Source organism: Oxyura jamaicensis, chromosome 4, assembly GCF_011077185.1.
Source record: "Oxyura jamaicensis isolate SHBP4307 breed ruddy duck chromosome 4, BPBGC_Ojam_1.0, whole genome shotgun sequence".
NCBI lineage: Eukaryota > Metazoa > Chordata > Aves > Anseriformes > Anatidae > Oxyura > Oxyura jamaicensis.
Window position 1 is genome coordinate 64,154,264 of NC_048896.1, and position 20,615 is coordinate 64,174,878.

The window sequence follows — 20,615 nt, forward strand, 5'->3', positions numbered from 1 at the left end:
TGCCAGTAGCTATACTAGGAATTGTAATAGATTAGAATCACATTGTGACAAATTCTGTTTTTGATAGTAAATTCATTTTAGTTGTCAAGTAATGGTTGAACATAAAAATATAAAATTGGCCCTTCGCTACTGCAGAACACCTACAGCACACATGGAACAGAAGCAAGAGTGCTTCTAACCTCTTGTTATTGCTCAGTTTGCATCTGTGTCAATGAAAGAAAATTGGTGCTTTCTATTGACATTTAATATTTATCAATACACAATTATAAAAATAAATACAATTATGTCTATAACAAGCAAATAGCTGAAACATTTTTTGCAAAAGGCATCTTAGTTTTCCTTGGAAGGGACAGTTATTTCTGGTAAGGAAGAATATTTGCTGCCACCTTCTGGACTTTAATATTACAGTTTCGAAGAAGGTCTTGGAATATGAAGCCTGGCTTGTGAATAAAGGTTTGAAAAACAAGTGCAAAGTTGGTCCTAGTTTCTGTCCTTTCTATTTTATATTGTCAGTGAAAGAGTTTAAAATCAGTATTAAATGAAGACTATGGATTTTTTTTCTAAAATCAAATCAAAACTATATTGAATGTATTATGATTCTTGAAGGTCATGGCACTATTGTTTCTGAACATTTCCAAATGAAAAGGTACATTATCCAGTTCTGTATAATTTTCTTATCAAATATTCCAAAACAAAATCTTCAGCCTTGTGTTTGTTTGTTTGTTTTGTTTTTCCTACTTACTTCATTCCAGATGATTCAACCATCTGACACGCATTTTAACCAAGTAAACCTATATGGCTCAACAGTTTCAAGGAGTGAGAGTAGGGAAATTACAAAAAACTCTAGCCTCCTTTTCACTGAAAAGCAGTACTACTACTTCATGCTTTAGAATTGTTCTGAGACTAATCCTCTTTGTGTCTGAAGTATATTCAGACTTGCCTATTTATATCCAAGCTGAGAACCTTTCTGTAATTTTAGTTAACACTGGCTCAGCAGGAAAGTCAGGCTCAGTGGGAACACCTTATCTGTTACTCAGTTCCTGAAAGCTCAGGACAGCACTGATATTCTGTTAGGCAGCGGGATTCTATTCATTATTACAACTCAGCTGCAATATGTTGTGAAAAGTCTGGGCACACACAGAAGAACAAGAAGACAGACCTTCTGCTTTCTCTGCCTGTCTAAACTGCAGGCTTTGCCTATCTCCACGGGCTGGAGAAGCCACTGAGGTGCACCACAGCTCCTGCACTTGCTGCACAGCTCAGTTTTCATTCACAGAAAAAAGTATTGTGCGCAGGGGTATGGTGCATACCCACATGTCACAATACTGGGGCTGAACACAAGGCTGCACACTGACTGATCAGGACTGAGATGCACTGCAGAGCACGCTGCCTTTTGGCAGAGCTCTAGAGCTCCTGTTTGGCCCAAGCAACTTCAAAGGGAAAAACACCTGATTTAAATACGGAGCAGCAAGAAGCAGAATTTCAACAGGGTGGAAGAAACAGGCGAGGGAAGGACAGAGAAGAGGCTGGACAAAACAAAACCAGGATACAGGAATACGTGATGCAGAATGAAAAACTGTATTCAGCACTGTCTTGGAGAGTGATGAGACTAGGTATTGATGGCCAAGATTCCTGAGTTTGGATGAGAAGATTAAGGAATAGAAAATTGACCTGTGTAGCCCACAATGAGGCTACAATTTGGAGACCAGGACAAGAAAGAGATAAGATGAAGAAATGGGGCCAAGAACACACATCAGGGAAAAAGAACCTGTGCTGACTACTGTGTAGTTTCCTCTAGAGCTCCAGAGGAATTTAATCACTGGAAGAATGGAGTTTGTCCTTCCTGGATCTCACTGACATCAGAAAAGACTGCAGAGCCCCACCGGAAAGCTGTGCCATCCTCCCAGTGGTGGCTCACAGCCAGATGTCAATATGCAGTTACTGCCAGTTACTGTAGTAGCATGATGGCAATTGTTTGGGGTGGTTCAGGCTATGCTGGAGGACCTTGTTGGTTACATTGTTCTATATGATAGTTTTCTGGGGTTTAGTTTGATTAAAAAAAAAAAAAAAAAAAAAAAAAAAAAAAACACCTTGGGTCTTAAGCACACAAAGTTACCTTGAAACAATGCAAGTAAAGTTGGAAGGTCAAATATTCAAAAGCATCATTAGCCAGTGCATATGCATTTTTATTATATTTCAGGGCTTCTGCCCCATCCAGTGCAGTTTCAGAGTTTCTTTTAGTAAATACTATGAGTATATGGTAAAGGAGTATACTGTGTGAAAGATGCTTTCACTGGGTGGATTTCAGTGCTGGTCACTCAGTATTCCCTTCTCTGGTCTTCCACCTGGAGACCTGTAATCTATGAATACTCATGGACTGATGTTAAGGAGAACCATGCTTTCGATATATTGACTAGTTCTTATACTATGATCTGAAGATGCTGAATGTCTTGAACTGGACACCCAAGGCTACTGAGTTTCCTAATAACAATGCTTCCATCTTCATTTACTCATTTGTAAAATGCAGTGGTGTAAAAATGAATGACAGCTTCTGCATCAGTTGGATACTAACAAAAAATAGGAGGAAATAAATGATTCTGTATGAAGAGCATACTTTGAAGAGTGTACATTAGATAAGAAATGGTGCCAAGCACAGAACAGTGTCATTACAAATCAGTGAAGAGCTATTCATCAGTTGAGCAGTACCATTCTGTGCCCCGAATTGAGTTAGGATTTCTACGGGGAAAAAAAAATAAAAAAAATAAAAAAAAATAAGCAAGTGATGATGTGATTACAGGTGTTTTTGTCACACAAATGCTTGAGGGGGCTGAAGTAAGGTGACACATTCGTTTCAAGTGCCTCATTTTGCAATCTAAACAGTAGTGTTTAAGATTGGTGTTTTTTTTTTTTTAATAATTGTATACACATAAGGGTCAGGCCCTGGTTTTGTTAGTTTTCCTTTAGCAGGACCAGGTTGGCCTAGTTTCCCTACCAAAACTTCTCTCTTAAAGTAATCTTAGGATGAGGAAATATATCTGAAATGCTTACAGCTGTGCAGCAGAGGACAGCACAACAGCAGATGTATATCAACATAACAAGTCACGTTGCTCCTTCTCATTTTGTGGAATCATTTGAATTTTTAATGGAAAGACATTGTGGAAAAAAAAAAATAAAAAAAAATCTCATTTGTCATACCTCTGCACTTTCCGATATCAGCCAAAGAAGAAGAAAGAAATTATGTGCCAGTGTTTTCTGAAGAAATTCACAGCCCACATTTCAGTTCACAAAAGATTCTTAGGTAGCAAGGTTAGGACTGGCAGAAATACCCATATATATCTAAACATGGTTATTTAACCAAAGAAAACAAAACTGCAGACAGATACTGAGGTTTTCTTGTCACCACATCTTCAACTATTTAAGGCTGCTTAAGCTCCACTTTTAAGCTATAGACCTGATGTGGGAAAATTACCAAAATTCTAGGAAGAATCCTAAATGTATCTAGATGCCCATCCTTTAGTTTTGCTCCCAGTAGTAAAGCCATATACCAACAACAACCTGCACAGTGAGACTATGAGAAGTAGTAATCTCACAGATCAAAGAAAAAATCAGTGGCGGTTACTGATGTTTTTCTCAATTAGAAAAAAAAAAAAAAAAAAAAAAAAAAAAGTATGTTTTCTCAAGAACTTTTTTTTAAAATTTGAAAATATTTGTCTATAGGTTGTTCCTGTACATAAACCATTGATTCTGATATAAGTATACTGAATTCTTGGCTTTGAAAACAAGTAAAGCTCATAGTGAAATGAGTGAGAGTGGTGCTCCCTGGCAGCCTTTATAACCCAACATGTGTTATGATGCTTTGGAGGGTATTTTATTTCCATAATGTTCCTCCTTTTCTTCCGTATGTTCTGCATTTCTTAAAATAGTCAAAGTCTTTTGTTTTGGGTTTATGTGGAAACATCAAGAGTAGCACTCCATCTGTTCAACAATTTAGCCTTTATACCTAATTAGAAATAGCCCAGTTACTTTTGTAGCAACGTATCTTTCCCTTGTCAGAGTTACGTTTTTAAGATGTCTGTCTCAAACCATACAATATAATCAAAGATTCTTGTTTAAAAACACTACTGATGTATCGATTACCCTGCACACAAAGCCTTCATCTACTTAGTCCATCTGTAAGTATGGTTTGGTAAGTTATTTTTCTCATACCAGCATTTCCTCAGCCTGAGAGAGTGAACAGTTACTGTTACAATATACTTCCATGTAACTTTGTGAAAATTTCACATGCATTAAAATTAAAAACATTTTGTCAAGATCATTACAAACAAGAATAGACTTTTTTCCTCTGATAACCGCAGAGTAACGGGAGACTTGATCAGCATCGTATAAAAAAATAAATAAATAAAGTTTTTGCTGGCCTTACTTAAGGAAGCCAGTGTTTAAACCATGGAAATATCATTATGTGGTTAGTCTTGGTTTATAAAGAGCTCAAATCTGTCTCCGTAAAGATCCTTCCAAAACATTCCACTTAGCTTCAGGATTACTGTTTTAATCATTTGATAAAAAACCTAAAGTTCTTCCTGTAGTAAGCATCCAGCCTGAAAAGCACTTGCCAAACATAACTCCTCCCTTATATAATTACATGCAAAATAAAGTATAGGATAAAATAAGAGCAGTCATTGTCATGGCTACTATGAAGTTGTGAAGGTAGCACCAAATGCGTCATATAAATACCAGGTCACACATTTTCCCAAGAAATCTACCCGCAGTAAGTTCAGAGCTTCTGAATCCACAGGTTTTTTAATATCTTGTCATCAAGTTTCTTCTTTGCATAACATTTCTCTTTCAAGCTGAGTAGATTCATTAAAAAATAACATTATGTCAAGCTGTGAAATTAAGGCTTGCATTTGCCATGCCGAACTCACAAAGCGATCAGTGGAATCTCCCGGGCGTTTAACTTCAGGCAAAATTGTATCATGGTTGGTTAAAAAAAAAAATAAAAATAAAAATAAAAAAGTAATATTGAAAGGGCAGATCTTTTTATAACCACTTGTTTTGTGTTCTGAAAGCTAGGAAATCTGGATAAGGATCCTGGAAAAAGAGAGGAGAAAGATTTTGCAAATTGTTAGTTGCAACGAGCGCTGTTGTTTCACTGGTATTTCCCTACCTCGTGGTGTACAGAGGATTCCCACAGAAAGGCTGGAGCAGCGGGACGTGCTGGAAAAGCTGGTCCTGTGCTGGGGTGTTGGCCCGGCTACATGGTAAGCAGTGCTCCTCCCAGATCTCCTCATCTGGTATCCAGTTCTCTTTACACTTGCGTCCCACTGCTGATGGGCACTTTCCTCTATTATCTTTCATCAGAGTTCACTTCAGCACTTTCAAAAACTGTTGTGTATAGGAGCTATCTGGGATAATATGTTTTGCCTCTCAGAGCAAATGTCTATTGATAGGGTCGGCTTCATTTATTTTTTTTTTTTAAGCTCGCTTTTCTCTTTTTCCTGGCCATTAGCATTTCCATTTTTTCACAGTATTTTTTTCTAAGCAGAGGAAAAAAAATCATGCCCAGTGATATAAGCGCCCTGTCATCTAAGAACAATCTAGCAAATTTCAACAAAAGGCTTGATGCTGCCAGTGCAAAATAATTAAGCCCTTCTTTCTGATTGTTTTCTTCTCTTGTAACTTCAGTATTTCATGAGCCTGTGATAGATATTTTATCCTTTGCAGTCTCTGCTCTGGAGTTTTCTCCCCATTGCTTGGCTCCTTCTAACCCTAGTAGTTTTTTCTCTCAAAATTGGTGCTCTGCCACTTAGTAACTTTCCTATATGAACCACATGCTAGACTCTCACTTCCTAATTGCTGGAGCCTGGTGATACCTCAGCCTCACAGTATCCCTTTACTTCAAATACAAATTTGCATGAATTCTAGACATTCATGTTAGGGTGAATAGTAACAGCACTCTGCCAAAAGGAAAACTCATTGCTGTATGATTGCTGTGGTGACAGCAAAATGTGTCACAACACTTTTAGGGTAGATTTTGTGTTTTGATTCTATCTCAGATATATTTTGGGTCAGTGCAAGAAGACTTTGGACAAAAAATGAACTGAAACCTTTTGGTGGCTGATATTTTAATGGCATTGGCTTAATCTCATAGTGAATTGCCTGTGCATCTAGGAGAGAAATGAGCATTCCCTACTGCACGCCTTGCTGTGAGTGTATTATAAAGTCCCAGTCCATCAGCCAGGTGCTTTTGGAATCAAGTGGCTTATTGTCACTGCATATTGTCACGTCTTAAGACACTGACAAAATTATTTCTTCCATAAGAGAGCAGAAAGCAAAAGGATGAGACCTACTTTTAAGAGATGGTATTGTTTACTCCGTAAATTTTCCTACAGAAAAAAAAATATCTTTGAAATATCTTTCTGTTTGTTTCAAAATATGTTATCTTTTGCCAATCAGGAACTTGGTAAGAGTAGTTTCCCTGGAGAAAGGGAGAGAAGCTAAGCAGGTTTTTTTTGTTTTGTTTTTTTTTTTCAATAAATAAATGTTGTTTCTTATTTTTGCTACAAAAATTTAACTTCTTATTTAAAAGCTATGCATCTCCAAGACAAAACTTTTAAATTCAGGTTTTATAAAAAGTGTTTTATAACTGAATCATGGAAAAGCTGTCTCAAATGTGAGATCTAAGTTGTGCAGTGTATGGGCTATAATCAAATGTGATAAGTGCAACATAAAGAACAAATAGATCCTTTAATGTGAACATATTAGAAGTATTGTTACTAGGGATGGCCTAAAATTCTATGGTATATATGCTTAAGCACATTTAATGTGCTTAAGCAGATTAAGCACAACAATTGCATTTTGGAGCTTTGTCATATTATATTAAAAATTCTAAAAACTTTTTGAAAAAAAATAATAAAGGTTCATTTTTCTCTCATAGAGAAATTTCACATTGCTCCTCTCTATGCAAACAGACAATTTTCTTGCCATTTCATCTATGCTTAATCTTTACCTTTTAATAGGACTCAGGGCAGTGAACAGCTTAACTTTCCTATAAATATCTGCTTCGTGACAGATTACACCTTGGATAAAACTGTTAATTTAAGGAGGCCAGTCTTCTGACATATTAGTAAGAATTACAGACTTACCTGATTGATAAAAATCTTGAAGGCAAGTTGGATCCAAGCACTATGCATGTAGAATGGTGTATGTATAGGGTATTGAATTCAGACTGGGTCTTTGAAGGGATTTTCAAAAGATCTTGGTTGAATTAAGAGCACTACTGTCACTGGGACTTTTGCTTTTAACTCATATTGATGCCTTAAAAAGCCCTTCTATCATTGCTATTAGCCATACAAAATACCTGTATTTGAGTATCAGCAAAAAATCCAAATCTGATCAAGATCCAAATTTTTAACATAGATTAATTTCCTTTTCTTCTGGACAAGGTAGAGAGAAGATAGGCTAATAGCTTCATTCTGTACTGCAATCACAGCAGCTGACTTTATGTTTATACTTGTCAACATGAATATTATTTAGACATCATCCTAAATAAAATTGTGGTTTATGCTGTTAATGAAAAAAATAGCTAAATGATTTTCAAGTTGATAATGAGGATAATAATGCGTATTATTTCTTACAAGGAAAGTGGCATGTAGGCATATACACATTAGATTTCAGTAATCCACACATTTCATACAGGATATTCAGGAGATGGTGACAACTTCCAAAAGTTTCTGGCCTGAGCATGATAGAACCTGGTCACCACGCCAGGTAAGGCATATATTTTATCTCCGTGTTAACAAGATGTATCTTGTTAGTAGCCATGTGCATCAACCTCAACACTTCTTGTGAAAGTACAAAACTGCTAAATATCTCCACATTAGGGAAATATTCTTGAGGTGGTAGGTAGGGTGAACAAGTACAGAAGTGTGATGATAATTTGCAGGTGTATTTTTAAAGAGGAGACTCTAGATAAACACATGTAAGGCAGCATGAGGCTGTCTGAAAGGGATTAGATTTCTATGTATCTCTCTTGTAGCACAACCCTTACCTTGGGCAGGGTATCTTTATTCCAAGGGAGGAAGGAAAGAAGGAAGGGAAGAGAAAGGAAGGGAAGGGAAGGGTGAAGGAGAAGGAGAAGAAGAAGGGGAATGGGGGAAAAGGGAACGAGAAAGGAGATTTCATATTAACAGAATTACATAGAAAATAGATTTCCCTTAAAAGATACTGTCAGTCTGTATATATAAGTGAAACAAAGCAAAACATAACAGGAAAAAAAAACAACCAAACCAAAGAAAAGAAACCCAAACAGGCAGAGAAGAAAGGGACAAATTTAATAGTAGAAGAAAATATAGATACTGACAGTGAAAAACAGATTGAAGGGACATCTCCACAGGATTAAAATATTGCTACTCTGTTTCCAGGCAAATGTAGTGTAATTCTTTCTTGAGTTTTCCAAACTATTTTCTTCAAAATTTCCCATCCTTGTCCTGAATTTTAAGAGAGGTGGATCACATGGTCATTTTCTTCTAATGTAGTCAGTATCCCAGTCCAAATATTAAAGGAGAGAGTGGGATTTTGGAGGTCCAAAATTCAAAGTGTTTTTTGTTGGCTTGATTCCAATCTGCATTTTGTATGTCCAACCAAATTATTATTATTATTATTATTTTCAAACTTAATTGCTGTTTGAGTTACCTTCATGGGACCAAACTAAGGTGTTTTTTTCATACTGGAGAATGCTTTCTTCATCAAGACAGATAGTTCTACAAAATCTTTGTGCACCACTGATATAAAAGATCCATATTTGGGTCTGTAGCTTGCTGGATCATAACTTAAACAAATATTCCAACAGATTCTGCTGCCTTTACTCACAGAGTGATGTTCTAATCTTATTGCACATCTCTAATCTTGTTGCACATGGGATGGATTTTGATACCCTTACTTGTGTCAAACAATGTTTTGTTTCAGACCCAGCACTACTGATGTAAACAAGACTCTTTACAGAATAACACGATAAACTGTTCAAATATAGGCCCTTGATTTCAGCAAGATGTATTCATTGCAATATTATACAGCAGGTTTCAAGACTACAGACTCTTAAGAATTTTCGACAGTAGCAGTATTTCAATCCTTTGTACAGAATACAAGAAGTAAAAGGTGAAAGTATAAGACCAGAGTAAAAAGATTTAAAGTGGGAAGAAGAACTGTAAATCCCAAAATGAAATTAAGAAAATATGTATGACAGACCAATAGGAAGATATGGCAATATTTATGATTTACTGTTATGTGCTGATTTTTGTGGCATACACTACTCTAGTTGCAAGAATCTTGAATATATGTATCCCTTCAGTTCTCAGTCATTGTGCTTTCATAAGAAACTATTGCATTACATTGCAGCTGCAAAACCCATCTCACCTCTCTGACCAATATTTTTAATTTAGTAGTTTCTATGTTAAATGCTGGATTCAAGGCAAACTTTGGCTAAAAATATGTCTGCGCTTGGGATGTCAGATTTCCCCAAAATGGGAAATCTTAGCCATTTTTCCAGCTGTCTTTCCACCTCCTTTAAATTATTCTTCTGCAGAACACTCTAGCATCTCTTATAGCACATTCTCTGTGAAATCACAGAGGCAATTCATGATTTTGGATCACAGCTGATCCACATAACTTACAAACTAAGCCCCTGACTGATCAATCAGATTCTTGTGGAAGGACCTTTGAGCCAGGACAGATTATGACTGAATTCAGTGGGGCTCTGTGCATACCCAAAGGTCTATCCAGCTCTATTCTGCTAGTGATCAGTCAGAGTCTAATACTTTACCTATTTTATACTATGTATGTTAGTAATACATGTTACTATTAATATCATTTAATAAGGCACTTTAAAAAAAAAAAAAAAAGTCCTCAAATCCCTAGGTCATTAGGACATAATTGGTGCAGGGGTCTGCTCCAATTGGTGCTGAAAGAAAGCTCTTTTCTATTAGTTTGACATACCAGGAATATTGCTTACTGTTGTTTGTGTTGTAGTCATCTTAAAGCAAAAACCTAGTGTCCTGCTTACTTAGCACAACGGTGTGAATTTATTGCAGGATGTGATGTGTATAAAGCATCTGATAATATGCTTAAATATCCTATTTTTTTTAATCTATTTTGATTCCTTAAAAAAGTGCAAGTATTTTGGACCCAGATTTGAGGTGATACATCTGAAGTTATTAAGTAAGCTAAGGAATACTACTGGCACTCTTTGTGTGCCCAGTTACCACTGCAAACAATTAATGCATGGCAAGCAAAGTGGACACTAAGTTTCAGCTGTAAGGTTTACTCTTCAATAATTGATGGTTTCCACACCTGTGCAGTGACGCCAACTTTCTTTGCTGAAAATTTTGGCCTCGGAGCAGTAAACAAAGAGGAAGTGGTTGTTTCCGGCTTAGAAAATGCAGAGTAGCCTGTAGGTGAATAGGACTCATTTACAGGGGTAGAGGCATTTGACTGGTATGAAGGCTGTGTACTGTAGGCTGGCACGGAGTACACTGAAGATGCCCGGGCATTAGTAGGAGAGCCGGCACCAGGTGGTCGTAAAGACAGAGCTTGCTTTGAAGTAGGCAACTTTGATGTCTGCTTAATAGCTAGGCTTTCCTTAGTACTTGGAGGTTGAAAAGTAAATAAAGACGCATCAAGTTGATAAGGTTGATGTTTCATAATATCCAAAGCATTGAGACCTTTCTTAGGTTTTCTTTTGGTATTTTTGGTAGCAGCAGCAGACTTAGAGGAAGGTTTGGTAGCAGCAAGAGGATAAGATGGGCTGTGGATGGGATTGTAAGCTACAGGTGGAGGTGCTCGGACATTAGATGAGTATTTCCAAGAAGCTGGTAAAGATGGAGTTGGAGATGAGGCTCGTGCCATGTTTGCTTGCACAGTCTCTGAATCAACCACATACTTCTCCATTCGAGAATGCCTTCTGGCAAATAATTGTGCTCCTTTTCCACTCATAGCTGGTGGCATCTCAAAGGGCGTCTTTGTTTCTCCAGCACTTGGTGTGACTGGTGTCTTGGGTGTGTGGTTTGGACTCGCTAGCGTTGCCTGAGGCCCTTTGAAAGGACCAGCTAGGTTGAGAGTATTTGGGGGATTGGCAGAAGGAGAATGAGGATACTGTGGGGATTTGGGTGGTGCAGGGTATGCTGCCTGTGGTGAGGCTGGAGCTGGGAAAGAAGGAGCCTTGTTAGCAGCCACAGCTGGAGGTGACCAAACAGGTGAAACTGGGGTACCAGCAGTAGGAGAGACCTTGACTGAAGGCTTTGGAGCAATAGGAGGAGGGGTCTTTTGTTTAGATGCTTGACTCTGCATGAAATTGCAAGCTTCTGCTCCCAAACTGAGGTAGTCTTCTTCAGGTCCTGACTCAAAACCAGCTCCAGTACCCTTTTTGCCTTCTGTATTGTGTACGAGGGACAACAGGGCAGGATTAGGATTTACTTTTGGTGCTTCTTTGAAAGAGAACATAGGTTTTGATGTGCTTCTTCTCTTTGCCTCTTGCAATATCCCAGTTCTTTTGGCTGGCACAGCAATCCTTTCATCTCTGGATGCTATGCGTTCGGTTGGCTCTGTGAGTGACCACAAGGTTGGTGCAGCTTTGCTTGTTGCAGGAGCTGATACGGGTCTGTAAAAATTCTCAGGCGGTGGGCTAATAGAGCAGTAGGGCGGGGGTGCTGGTATATCTGAAAGAGGACTAATGACATTTCTTGTAGGTGAAAATGGTGCAGCTGCTCGGTTTTGAACCCCAGAAGGGAAGGGTTTAGCTGTTCTATTCAAAGATGCTGCTTTTTGAGCTTCAGAGGACTGAAAAGAGAGGTTTGTGTCTGGTGCTAAGCCAAACCCGTTTTGTTGTATGATTTTACCATGATTCTGGCTCACGTCTGTGTAACTTTTGCTTACACAGGTCTGCTGTCTTGACATTTCTTCCTCTTTTGTTTGGTAGGCTGAAGAGCTTACTTTCTGGAAGTTCTCTGACATGGTGACTTCCCTTTGCTCTTCTGCATGCACTGTGCGTGCCTTCATCTCCTCTTGCTCAGCTGTGATCTGATCCATTCTCTGCCGTCTCTTGGCAAACATGAGGGCCCCTTTACCTGTGCTCTCTGGAAGCGTCTGCATCTCGTCTCCACTTTTTGTCTTCTTTTCCACCTCAAGTAGACTGCTGTCCCAGTCAAATGTCACAATCTTGCCGTCGTTGTCAATGTCAGAGAAGAAATCTTCATCTATTTCTGACTCACTCGTTGCAAGCAAACTCACTTCAAAAGTGTTTTCTTTGTCCCCCTCTTCACCTTCACCTTCTTCACCCTCGTCTTCGTCACGTTCTAGCTCCCCAGTACCGTAGCTCACTAAAGTATATTTCCTTGCCCTTTGACGACGCTTCTTGAACATCAACACCCCCTTGGAATTGGGATTGGGAGCTGCTGTCAGCAGCAATGCAATACTTTTACATTTAGATTTGGCTTCTTTGACCTGCTTCTCTGACAGGCTCTCACTTCGCCGGAGTCCTATGGAAAGAATTGAAGTGCACATTTAATTGCATGCAGCCCACAAAAATGCAAGGAGTATGTTAGCAAATAGTTACGCATCTGTTTATAGTAAAATTTACCTACTGTCCCTCTTCTGCTTACTAAAACATTTCTTTTCTTGTGCGTGGAGAGGTTGCTACACTGAAGCTTTGCCCACAGTAGCAACTGTGGTAAAAATTCCCCACCCAGCATTCCTTAGTTAGAGGCACACCCATACAAATTCAAAGGCTACATCTCTTTCTTTGCTTCAGCAGGAACATCACGTGTGTCCATTTCTGATTTCTTCGATTTTTATTCCCGTAAGTCATCTCAGCAGCAACAGCTGGACAGTATTTTCTTATTTATTAAATTCAAGTGTTTGACCACAGTTCGTAGGCTTACAGAAGAGATTCACAGCCAGCCAGGCCCATGTCTGCTTAACATCTGAGAGCAAATGAAATTGCGTGTTGTGTCTGATGTCAGTAGCAGGTTCTAACATTTATGAGTTATTTTATTCATATGCATTTCAGAATGTGTATAATTGATAAAAGTAGGTACCTTTACATTATTCATTAGCTATTTAAAAGCAAGTATATATCCACAGAGTCATGCAAAAAAACTATTAGCATTAACTTTCAGCCCCCTGAAAGACAGTGGGAGTTTGGCCCCACAGTACACAGTTGTAAAAATGTAAAGCAGGTTTCAGTCCTTTAACAAACCTAACTTGCCTGAAACATAATCCAAAATTGTGTAGGATATAACATCTCCAGAATATTTATTTTTAAAATGTGGCAAGAATGAATACACATTTAAAAACTGAATGGAGGACACTCAGCTAACTTGTTGAGAGTATTTGCTGCCATGCATCAGTAATGTATATTTCTCAAAGCATAAAATATTGGTTTTCATCAAGTCACGTGGAGCAAAAATATACACAGCTGTAAAGCTGATAGGTGCACTGTACATCAGCATGACTGCCTCACTGGCCTCTCCCTTTTAAAAAGAAATAATGTAAAGCTGTTCTTGACTAAATCAATGGTCCCCTTCCAGTTAAATTCAAAAGGAAAAAGTGTGCCTCTGATATATGAAAACAGAACAGTACATTATTTAATATCTTGTGCTATCATGAATAAAGCAAACTGGTTAAAGAAAGCCCTGTGCTGTATTTTCTATTAATGATCCTTTTAGCTATGTCAGAGGATGGAGCCTGATACTTCTCCTATTAAAGAAACTTGGAGTTTTGCCATCATGCCAGATGACAGCATGACTAGACCAGTGGTTCTCACAAGAACCTATAAAAGAGAAAAGAGCGCGGTGTCTGTACCAGCAATTTGTAGTATTTTATTTCAAGAGGGCCAAATCACGAAATCCTTGGCTCGCTCCTTTGACAAGCCAAATGCTTACAATAGTTGCTGGAGACATTTTCCAAAAGTATGGCCTGTAGCATTAGAGTGACTCTGCAAACAGAAGCGGTCACCCTTCAGCATGTAAGTTCCATGCTTTCAAATAAGCTACTTGCATCAGCAGTGACTGTTTTGCTAGGAGGGGGATTCAGCAGATACTCACAGTTTTGTGGAAAACAAAAATTGAAACTCTTCATTTTATTATCCTAACTCATCTCTGTAATTACTTAATCAATAGATTGGCAGTGTTATAGCTTTTAATTTTACAGAAGCATATGCATGGTATTTGCTGTATGCAGACTATTGCCCTGTGATCATTTTAATGTGTAGATTTTATTTTACAAATAATTATAAAAGCAAACATTTTTATATGTAAAATCGATGGTTCCTAATGATAATGGTCTGCCACTAGGTTAGCAATAGTTGAGAATGACATAGCTGAGATGGGAAAAAGGCAGAATATGTCCTACTTGAAAGAAGAATATATCATGTAATATGTAATTTGTTCTGTATATTTTTGCCTCATTGGAAAAACAGTGCAAGTAATTCACTGAGAAAGACAGGCACAGTCCCACAGCTGGTTCTAGCTACACGGCCAAAATGTAAAGTATGTGCACTCTTTTTATATGGTCCATTTAATATGCCAAAAATATGTGGATTCGATACAGACACTTAGGCGTAAGTAACTGCTCAATCCACTTGCCAATAAGATACAAATGGTTATCATGCTAAAAATATGCTTACAGAAGAATTAGCAAGGGGTTAGCAGCCTAATTCCAACACTGCATATAAAATAGCTTGTTGCTACAGTATATCATTGCATGCATTCAAGCAGCTTTGCCATACTGTTACTAAATCCCTGGAGAGGATTCTTAACATTGTTGGGAAACACAAACAAATATAAAAACAATAGAAAGGTCCCAAATTAATAAAATAATAAATGATTTTTACATATCTACACTCAACTGATACTGGATTCAGTTTCAAGTGTACTTTCATGTAAATTTTGGAGTTGACCTCTGGGTTTGGAGTCAGAAGAAATAGTAAGTTCACTTTACAGTCTAGAGAAGACTGACAAAACTGAAAGGATCATGTAACAGTTATACATATGCTAGTGTCTGTCAAAATCTCTTCTGCAGACAACATCAAGCTTTTCTAATAGTCTTTTTTGTTATCAACTTTTTATTATCAAGAGCAGAAGCATGGCTTTGATTTTAGATGGTGGAAATGATGACATAAAGTTCTTGCTGTAAAAGGAGAAATCCACAGGATTCATTTAGATGTGTGCCAGCAATTTTTATTATTTTTTTAATATTCTACAGATTTCCTTTTAATGTACGTGAGAAGGCCAGCAGAATTCATCCCTTTTTGGAGATATAAGTATATTTAGTTGGACAAAGTCATGAGATAATTTCAAAGTGGAAGTCTACCAAGCAAAATTATTCAGCACAGTTAAGGCATGGGTATACACTTGGCTCATCAACAGGAGCATTGCATTACCTTGAAAAAATATATAAAGCAAGAATAGAAACATTGTTTAAAAGACAAAGAGAGAGGGAAGTTAGAAAACTGCAGAAAAAAAAAGTCTATAAACGTTTTTTCCTAATGCAATCTGAATTGTGAAAAGATGTTTCAAGTTACAAAAGATACCCTTAGGCAGTGTGAATGATTAGATGGGATATACTTACTTGCGTGCCTCGCCCTGTGCTTGAGAGGTCTGTGATCCCTTTCCGAGTGCTGGTTGTCTTCTCCCTGCTCTGTGCCTTCTGATGAGATTGCAAAGGAGAGGAGGGAAGGAGGTGCTTCTGACTGCCCTCCTTCCACTTGAGAATCAACACACCCCCTTTCAGCTAGAGACCTGGGTGCTTCCTTCTCCCTGTCTGAACAGTCTAGGATCACCTCCACCCTGGGGATAGATGGAGCTGCACCTTGAATCCTCTTGACCTCTTTGCCACTAGAAAATTGGACTACTTTGCTTGACCACTGGATGTTGCCCTCTTTCACACCCAGGGGAATTGCGATTACAGGGCTAGTTCCATCTTCTTGTACAGTGGGTCCTCTCCCTGAAGAGGTGCATTTTTCTGCCCCTAGGAGAGCCACAGCAGGAGCATTGGTGCTCTTGTGACCGTCATTTGAGAGGGACAACTGCAACTCAACCATAGTGCCTGGCCTTCTTTCTTCTCTCTTCCCTCTGAGAGCAGACTCATCTGTCACAAGCACTTTGGAGGTGCCTATCACTTTAGGAGCAATTCTGTGGCTTTGTGTGGTCTGTTGTTTCATTTCAGAAAAGTGTATGTTGCTTTCTCCTGCTGCCTGGTGAGTCTCACTGTATATCTCTGTGATGCATAAGTCTCCATGGGGTATCTCTTTGGCTGTATTAACCTGTAGTGTAGCGCTCTCCCTATAGTCCTCATTTTTTATGTTATCATGCTTTCCATTTTCTCTTTCAGCACTCAAAGCTTCATTTATTCCACTGGAGGATCTGCACATACATAAACAAGTAATTCAAGAAATTAAGCTGCTGTAAGTACAGTAATTGTAAGTACAGTTACGAAAGCAACTTTTGTATAGTATTTTTCCCCTAACTTAACTGTGGTACCTGCAAGCAGGTCCATTTAAGTAGAAGAATTCCCAGAATGTAGAGGTCTTAAATTAAAACATCTTGTATATTCCAAAATTCTTCACGTTAACAGTTCGGTAAGAGGAAAATTACATTATTGCTGTAGGATAATAGCTATGATCCTACTACCATCCTTCTGCAGTATTGAATCTTATCATTTCTAACATAAGTTTGCTTTCACAGATACATTTCTGTTATAGTGATGCTACTGAGAGTTCTAGAACAATACTTCTTCATCTCTTCATCTTTCACATGTGCATGAGAAAATTAACTTTGCATAACACCAGAACTGTGCTTTTTTTGTTGTTGTTGTTCTGTGGCTACTACCACAACTGCTTTAGGCACCTTCCTCACACACAGTTGCTGCCTCAAGTAGTTTACTCTCTAAGGAACAGATAAGAACTGGATGAGGATAAGAGGGAGGGAGCAAGGGAGAGGGAGGGGATTGAATACTTAAAATACACGTTCAAAGAATTCCTGTTAAAATCATCAGCCATATGTCATTGAAATATTCTGGGCCTGTTCTGGTGATCCAATGAGACAGGTTACTGAAACCAGACAATATTTCCTAGTTATGAAAAAAAAAAAAAAAAAAAAACATATTTCTGACTGGCAAATATGACTTTGACTTCCTGAAGCCACTGCGTACCTCACTAACTCCCTTTTTTGAACTATTCATTCCCCTGGTCTGGTTGGGCTACGTCACTGGTTTTATGACTCTTAGTGTACTCCCTAGCTTCCTCTTTCAGCACTCTGAAAAGTACTGACTATTTAGTAATTTAAGAAGAAACCTTTTTCTTCACAAGACTGCAACACTCTATTAAGGCTTTCCCTAGCCTAGAAGGTAGCAAAGTACTTTTTCAAATGAGGGGAGAAGTAGGTACCCTCAGTAAAGTATTCACATCAAGTACTATAGTGTTTTCTGAAATCAGAAGCAGGTCCCAACTATTCTGAAACTTTGGAACCCCCTACAGAGAAAGGCTGGAAGAAGTGACAGAAGAAATAAATCTGTCAGTACACTGAAGAAGCTTCAATAACACTTGCATTTCTAGCCATGTGGCATACTGTTTGTAATAGTGTGTGTCTGCCTCAAATAGTATAAAATGTATAACATCCATTAAACCACATATGGAGCTACAGAAAGGTCAGACAGATTTTGATTTAGGGAGCTCCCTGTGAGGGCTGCTGGATTCCATCACATTATGCTATTTGGGTGATCAGTTGCACTGCTCTTAAGTACAGATAAATTTCAGAAACCCATAAACATTTCCATGTTGGATATGAGACTGGGGGTGGGTCAACTAAATGTTAGCCTTTATTGGTAGCTGAGTGATGGTGTGTATGTATGAGAGACAAAGATTTCCACCTTAAAAGGCCTTTGCTACTTATGGATATACTTCTACTCTATATAGACATAAATGTGTATCCATGTGTCAAGAAGCAGAATACTTGGTCTGATCTCTTTTTTGATATTTATGATTCTGTTTTGTCAAATTATTATTTTTGTTTCAGGTCTTTCCAGCTCACAGCAGGAACAACATCCCTGGTATAATTCCAGGAAGGAAGCAGAACTCATGGAGTCAGCACAGCAGGGTTTGTCTCAGAGTCATGTTTTACTCCCTACATGGTGCATTTCATTTTGGTATGCATTGAGCACACTCCCTGCCTACCCCTAAAAATTTTGTTTCTAGACTCAGCAGTAGCCCAGGAGTTGCTAACACTGATGTGAAAAGGGCAGGCTAGCTTTTCTGTCCCTGCTCTCAATGTTTCCTGGATACATCTGTTCATCATTTGTTGGGAAGGTCAGTAATATGCTTCCCCACATGGCATCTGGAGGGTGCTTGCCCTGCAGAATGTCTCTTTCCTCTGATCCTGCAAACCAAAGATTTTGTGGGCATTGCTGGTCAGAAACTGACTGTGGTTTACAGGAGATCAGGAAAACTTTACTAGACATCAAAGCCCCAGTAGCATTTCAAAAACTACTTTAAAAGCTAATTTTTCTACCAGTGAGTTCAGTAAGAGCCAAATTAGGTCAACAATAAATGCTTTTGAAAGTCTCATCCTTTGTGTAAATAGTTCAGGAACAGTCAGAAGCCTTCCAAGAAGAAATACTCTTCCCTACTAGCAAAATAAGTTTTGATGCAGAAATTACCATTGGAATACCACTTTAATTAGGCATTATTCCTTCCTTATGATTTCTAGCCTTTTCATGAGATGGCTACTCAGGAAAGGAATGACTTGCTTCTCATTGTTCTCTAAGAGTGTGATAAGACACTTCCTGAAAAATCATTCTGGTGGTGGTGTTGATGGGCTATTACCCACAAAGAGTGTGACAAGGGAGGAGAAGCATTTCAGTTCATTATTCCCTGGCAGGAGGTACTAGGAGTTGGGGGTGATGAGCTGATGAGAAGAAATCCACAGATTCTTGTAGTTAATTCCTTTAGAACATTTTAGTCACTTTCAGAGCAAGCCAACTGTTGAGCAACTGCAATTTTCTTAAAATTTATAAGAAACACAGTTTAATTCCATCAAACACTGAATTACAGGTCATAAACATTCTGGTTTGATTCTGATTTTTGGGACATGTATTACTGTTCACCATACATTCAAGCAGAAGCAGTGGAGTGAATAGAAGTTGTGCAGGCACTTTCAGCTAGAGCATAATGTGGTTCATACCAACTGAAATGTCAGTTAAAGAGCAGCAGCAGACTAGGAGTCAAAGCATATGGAATTATTTGTATGGCTGCAAAGCAGTCAGCCAGTCAGCCACAAATACAATTTTCACAAGTGCATTTCCAGTTGTCATGCTATGAATTAAAAACATTGGAATGCAGATACCACATGAGGAGCACTCAGCTGATACACTGCTGAACCAGAAACAAGATATATGCACTATGTAGAAGGTAAGCTGTAATGTTCAGCTATCACCGTTCCCCTGATCTCATCACACTGATCCCCTGCTTAGCCAAAAACCAGATGCACAAGCAGGCCATGCAAAATGTCTGTTATAAACAAAATGCATATTCTTTCACAGCATTTGGTTTTGAAGGCAGATTGTGACTTCAAACTCTGAGACACTTAGGAAAAGTTCTCCTTGCACAGGTTGCAGAAATCACAGAGGAATGTCACTTGCTTTTCTCAACATTCCTGGTAATCACAGGCAAGTGCCTTTTTGCACTTTCCAGTGACACTTCTCTGTTAGCTGTTATGATGAATCCTGGCCCTGTCTGTCCTCCTGCTTCTGCATGGGTGAGAGCAGATACAGGGAACTGCAGCAGTTCAGCAGGGAGCCATAATTTCTTACAAGGAATGGGAAAGTCTAAGGTCTTTTCTTCCTCTTTTAACCCATGCTGACTGCAGTTCAGACTTCATCTTATCTGAATGCATAAAGTTTGGAAAGAATGAAAACTACTGTTGGTGGTTCCCAACTCAGGACAGCATATGTTAAACTGATGACCATTACAAACCTGCTAGGAATAGACTGATATTCAGTGAGCAGTAATGCTTGCTTGCTCATAAATTCACACGAAGGTTCTCTACTCTAAGAAGCTCAAAGCATTTTCAAAGAAAAGTAAAATTCACTATCACCGATTTATAATGGAGAAGCTGAGATCCAGAGAGCTGTAAGTGACTTGCCCCACCTCATCTAGTGAAGCGATAACGGCAACAAAAATAGAATTCGTGATTTCCAGACCCTCTAACCCCCCTGACTACTCACACATTTTGCCACCCAAGACGACCATTTGCCATGTCATCATCAAGGCATATCTATGTAACACACTTTTTCCATCTATAGAGCCTTTGCTTTTTGTAACCCTCACTTCCCTATCTATAGGGAATAACAACACTTCACTACTTCAAAGGGGTGGAAAGAATAATTGAACTCAAGACTCTGCAGTATGCAGATACAGTAGTGGACACCTTGTAAGCAGCAAGGACAGTTAATAAGAAATAAAATTATTATATTTGGAGACTGCATTCTTAATTCTGTGCCTAAACTGTGCTGTTTGAATTATATACCTTAATTCCTTCAGATCAAATACTCTGTCTTCCCTCCCTTTTCCA

The 20,615-nt window shown here is 38.5% G+C and overlaps 1 protein-coding gene and 1 long non-coding RNA gene across 3 annotated transcripts in view; one reads left to right on the forward strand and one right to left on the reverse strand.

The window, feature by feature from the left end:
* The window catches only part of SYNPO2 (synaptopodin 2), a 91,965-nt gene that overhangs the window by 11,900 nt on the left and 59,450 nt on the right, over nt 1–20,615 (reverse strand). The window contains exons 3-5 of one of the 2 annotated variants that reach the window (XM_035326331.1): nt 15,619–16,412; nt 10,345–12,527; nt 5,023–5,088 (exon numbers count right to left, since the gene is read on the reverse strand). In XM_035326331.1, the coding sequence (XP_035182222.1) occupies nt 5,038–5,088; nt 10,345–12,527; nt 15,619–16,412 (3,028 nt within the window). In that variant the 3' untranslated portion in view covers nt 5,023–5,037. Of the gene's footprint in view, nt 1–5,022; nt 5,089–10,344; nt 12,528–15,618; nt 16,413–20,615 lie in introns of those variants that run through there. The other variant, XM_035326330.1, reaches the window with a different exon arrangement.
* On the forward strand, nt 16,375–20,521 carry LOC118167096. The gene is made up of 2 exons (XR_004750936.1): nt 16,375–16,453; nt 18,063–20,521. It is a non-coding gene; the product is annotated as an uncharacterized LOC118167096 (long non-coding RNA).